Genomic DNA, 4,806 nt, shown 5'->3' with positions numbered 1-4,806 from the left:
CCTTTTTTTTCCCCCGTAATCCACCGCTTCTCTGTCTGTTCTCCCCCGTTGCATTTTATTTTTTCTCGGCATCGGGTTTGTCTGCCGGCTTGGGTTTAGCCTTCACCCACCTCTGACTTTTTGCCGCTCTCGCGCGTTCACCTCCTCGCAAAGCGACGTGGCGTGAAACGTCCGTTTCGCAGAGATCGGACAAGTCAAAAAAACCCAGAATCTTCAGCTCTGCTCTGATCAGTTCTCTGCGTCCAGAGAAGATGCTCGGTTTATCACTCGCACCGCAACTGCGGTTCTGCCAACGTCTCTGAGACAAAATCAGAAATTTTCAGCCCCCTTTTTTTCAAAATTTTTGACAAGTTTCCAACTATTTTTAGCCGCTGTGCTCAGGGCTGACAGGATACAGGCCGCAAATCAAGTCAAGCTTAAAGAAAACTCTGTTTCTAGTTTTATTATGAAACAACAGATTTGTTTTTATTTCTCTCAGGTATTTGATAAATGTTTCAGCTGTACTGTACGAGCTGAACAAGCCGAATGAGTAGATGTTTGTGTGGTTTGGAGCGCAGGCGCAGGGACGCAGGGATGTTTTGTGAGCTGCAGAAAGACTCTGCTTTGCTGGTGGTAATAGGATTAAGCATAGGACACCCAGAGACCAGCTTATGTGTTCACTTGGTTCTTTAGAAAAGCATAAATAAATAAAAAAAAAACCCTAAAGAACAGAAAATACATCAGACCCATTTAGAAGATGAGCTTAATTGAAAATATAAACTTTATTGTTCTATCATACAGTACAAAACCAACTAAATCCCTTCAATGAAAACTAAAAAAACAGCTGCTTTCACTTTTTTCTATAACAGTATAAAAAAAATCCTTGAAAATAAATATTTCTATTTACACTTGTAAAATAAAAAAAGGTGGAAATATTCAGTGCATGAACAAACGTGTTTTTACAGACATCAACCAAAAAATAATGCAATTGTGTTTCGTTTGAGGAAGAGCCAACATTTATCAGCTGCTTTAAATCAAATTAAAAAAGAGGAAAAAGATCAAAATATCTCCTGATAAAAGGACACAACTCATTTGGCAAACATACAAGTGAAATCTTTATAAATATATTCTGATATTTTCATACGTACAGCATTTTGGTTCTTTTAGCTGATATGCATTATGACTTTTTTTCATTTATTTTTCATGTTAAGCTAACAAAAAAACAAAAACAGATTCAATTTATACCCAACTGAGCCAGTTTAACCCTGCATGTATATTTTATTACACCAAAGTTCACATTGGTTTTCATTCAAAACGCCCTGTGTTTTAATTTTCCTCTCAGTTTTTGCTAAACAATGTCTATTCACCTGGTGATGCTCTGTGTTTTTATGATACATTCAGATTTTGTTGTCAAATTTAGCCATTCGGCCTCTGCTCACGGGGGTATTCGATGACGGAAATGTTTAAACAAAGAGGGCAAATGCTGCAAAAAAAAAAAAAAAAAAAGAATAAAACAGAAAGATTTAAAACAGTTCAAACCGGTTTGTGGAGCCTCCACGTCCACACACGCTGAGATAAACAAACAGAGCATCCCTGGAGATAAATTGTGCAGTTTCATGAGCGAGAAGCCAAATCTTCAGCAGAAGAAAGAGCAAAACTTGTTGGATTTGACTTTTTTTGTCTCTTGATGGGAGAGGATGTTTGTGGCTCTCTGGCCGCAGAAACATTTGTGAAACAACTTTTTGCCCTCTGCTGGAGAAGAGGTTCCAACACTCAGTTCTGCACCAAATTCCTTTGCTGCTTTATGTTTTTTTTATCCTCACTTTAAACCCTGGACAGACATGGAGGACATCTGTTTCACTCCTTTGGTACCCTGATTGAATGTTTCTCCCAGAAATGCTCCAAGTAGCTTTTTCTAAACCCCTCAGACCACCTGAGTGCCTCCAGTTAGGAGAACCAGAAGCATTCAGTTTATTTTTGTTTTCACTCGACTGTCCGCCGTGCATCATAGACACTGATGTAGCGTTCGCGTGCTGGTGCAGTTCAGGCAGCTGACGTGACAGCACCAGTGGAAGGTGCAGTGGCAGCGCTCTGTCACGCTTTCCGTCTGGGTCTTGAACCCTCGTCCGCAGCACAGCAGCTCACAGCCGTCCAGGCCCGGCGAGGAGCTGTTGCACGTTCTCCCCGAAGTTCCCAAAGTGCCCGTTTTGCCGCTGTAGGAGCAGAAGTTCGGCGACTTCTCGAAGTAGACCAAGTCCATGGCTGACGGGGGCTTGTGAGCGGGGTTCTCGGGCTCCAGGTGCCGGGGGTCAGCCCGGTGGGAGGCCCGGTTGCTGCCCTTGTTGGCGTACACGACTCGAGACGCGCCGTCGAAGCGCTCCTTCAGGAAGTCCCCCACCGTGCGGAAGCTGGGAAGGCGCATCCAGCAGGTCCGCACCGTGCAGGAGCCGGACATGCCGTGACACTTGCACTCCTGGCGCATCTCCGATGACACCGTCTGACGAGAGGAAGAGCAGAAGCCACAGCTGGGATCGCGTAGAATCACAAGAACGAAGGAGTCGATGAAGTACGGGCGCCTTACCACTCTGCCAGCTTCGTTGTTGTGCAGGTTGGTGAGGTAGCGCAGGTCTCTGCCCCTCTCACTGGAGTCCACGAACTCCTGGCTGAACATCCGGCCGAAGTCCACGTTGTCACTGCAGCCCCCCCAGTGCCAGTCCGGCCCTCCGGGGCCTCGGCGGCGGTAATCGCACGTGCACGACTCAATGGCCCCCTCTGAGCAGGACCGAGCCACAGCGTGGGTCACTCCGGCGCTGGTGATGGCGAACACAAACGCCGTCTCTCGGCAACCTGAATGAACAACGTCAAAACTTCCCTTCAGAACCTTCTACAATGTTCAGACTTGGATCAGCCAGCGTTTGAAAAAAAAAAAGCATTTACAGACAAAACTTTTAAAATGTTCACAACAGATTCCATCACATTCTGCCCAGCGGTGCCCCAAACGGGTCGCCTGTCGAGAAAAGGACAAGGGGGGGGGGGCTCACCGCGGTTGACGATTTTGCCGAAAATGGCCGAGCCGTGGGTGGTGGGGCAGTTCCAGCGGCGGTTGCGGAACTGCCACTTGCACTCCTTTATGGCAGTGTGCAGCCCAGCGGCGATGGCGTGCAGGATGCCAGGATTCTGCCGAATCAGACGGCGCTGGCGGCGGCTCAGGAGGGCCAGGCTTGGGTCCAGGACCAACTGCACGTTCTTGGAATTGGTGAGAAGGTTGGAGGAGGAAGCCACATTGACAATACCCCTGGCATACAAGACAACGGGGACAACAAGGGGCGTCAGGGACAAGAAGCACTTTATTCACGTCGCTTTAGAGGCACGGATTGAGGGCCGACAGCTTTTACTTTGTAACATTACAGATTACATGTTCTAAAACCATGAGGAGGCAGTATGACTCAGGGTTCTGGCTTGAGATGAAACTCAAAGGTTGTTTTTCTTGAAACTGTCAGCTGTCGGCCTCAGATTAGAACTTTGTTAAACATTCACATCTGTAAATTCTCACAGGAAAAAAGACAAATGCTGTTCTTGTTGCACATCGGCCTTCCACTCATTTTCTAACAAATTCAGGAAATGACTCTGTCAAAGTCAAATATACAAATCTGTTCATCAGATCAAAATGACTAAAGAGGATGTCAAAAAGAAGAAAAAAAAACCCTAGTTTGTCTGTAAATAACTGCACCGTTTCCATCTAAAAATATGGATAATTTCACTGAAGATGAGAAGGATGTATTAAAGCATTTTGGTGTGTAATATTTGTGGTAAAACACACCACCTGTGCTTCTCGGGTTCTGGGTCTAAACAGGATTTGAAGGCACCAGTTTCTCAGCACATCATTTTGTTTATTTGTTTGTTTGTTTGTTTCCCCACTTCATCTGGCCTTTTTCTGTTGGACATTCGCGCCGACATGTCCCGTGGAGTCTCCCGTTCAGCATTCCCAGAACGGGGCCTGCTCAGCGAGGCCTGGGAACATCCAACAATTAACATTCGTCTCCTCTTGTTTTCCTCTCCTCCGACCCAAATCCGAGCCGTCTTCTCGGGTTTCAGCTGACGGTTCAAATACTTGGACACTCAGCGGGAACGGCTCCCTCTGAGCGTGCGCGCGCACGGCAGATCAGAATGTCATAAAACAGCGAGGCGCTGCTGCCGTTTGCAGAGTTAGATCAACAAGCAGCGAAATAAATCCAAATTGAATTTAGCCCACATTGTATTGAGGAGAGGGGGGAAAAAATCTCCAAAACCGCAGAGTCCATTAAAGGAAATAAAAGTGGAATTTAAACCCCGCAGAAGTAAATTATTTTGATGCCGCTAATTTAACTGATGGGAGCAAATGATTACAATTGTGAAAATATATATAAACTGAGCTCAAGTGAAGCAGTTTGGAACCGACTCCACAAGAATCCCAGAACTTCTCATCATGCGGTTGCGCTTATTTTTATGCTGAAAAGAAGCTGCGCGCTACAGGGTTTATTATCCTTATTATATTTATTATTACTATTATTATTAGTAAACCCAGTGTTGGGATGCTGGACGAGCGCGTCCTCTCCCCGCCGGACTCACCACCACCGGCCGCTGTTGTTCACGGCTCCTGCGCGCGACAGCGAGGACACGAGGAGGATGCAGGCGGCTCTCACTCCCAGCAGCAGCGCCGCACTCCTCATCCTGGCTTCGGGTCGAACACACAACAACAACAAAAAAGGAAGCAACATTTAAAATAAATAAATGACCCATTAAACTTCCTTGGAATCTTTGCTTTGTTTTTGTTGGGGGGGGGGGGGG

At 46.3% G+C, this 4,806-nt stretch overlaps 1 protein-coding gene across 2 annotated transcripts in view; it reads right to left on the bottom strand.

Moving 5' to 3' along the window:
- Positions 1 to 737: 737 nt before the first annotated feature.
- The window catches only part of wnt1 (wingless-type MMTV integration site family, member 1), a 5,136-nt gene continuing 1,067 nt past the window's right edge, over positions 738 to 4,806 (bottom strand). Inside the window, exons 2-5 of one of the 2 annotated variants that reach the window (XM_037976772.1) lie at positions 4,588 to 4,689; positions 3,021 to 3,274; positions 2,561 to 2,826; positions 738 to 2,476 (exon numbers count right to left, since the gene is read on the bottom strand). In XM_037976772.1, the coding sequence (XP_037832700.1) occupies positions 1,985 to 2,476; positions 2,561 to 2,826; positions 3,021 to 3,274; positions 4,588 to 4,688 (1,113 nt within the window). In that variant the 5' untranslated portion in view covers position 4,689 and the 3' untranslated portion in view covers positions 738 to 1,984. Of the gene's footprint in view, positions 2,477 to 2,560; positions 2,827 to 3,020; positions 3,275 to 4,587; positions 4,694 to 4,806 lie in introns of both variants that reach the window. The other variant, XM_017415028.3, reaches the window with a different exon arrangement.

This window comes from Kryptolebias marmoratus, linkage group LG8 (assembly GCF_001649575.2).
Source record: "Kryptolebias marmoratus isolate JLee-2015 linkage group LG8, ASM164957v2, whole genome shotgun sequence".
In the NCBI taxonomy this organism is placed as follows: domain Eukaryota; kingdom Metazoa; phylum Chordata; class Actinopteri; order Cyprinodontiformes; family Rivulidae; genus Kryptolebias; species Kryptolebias marmoratus.
The sequence above is the reverse complement of the archived record's forward strand: the minus strand, read 5'-3'. Positions and strand labels throughout refer to the sequence as shown.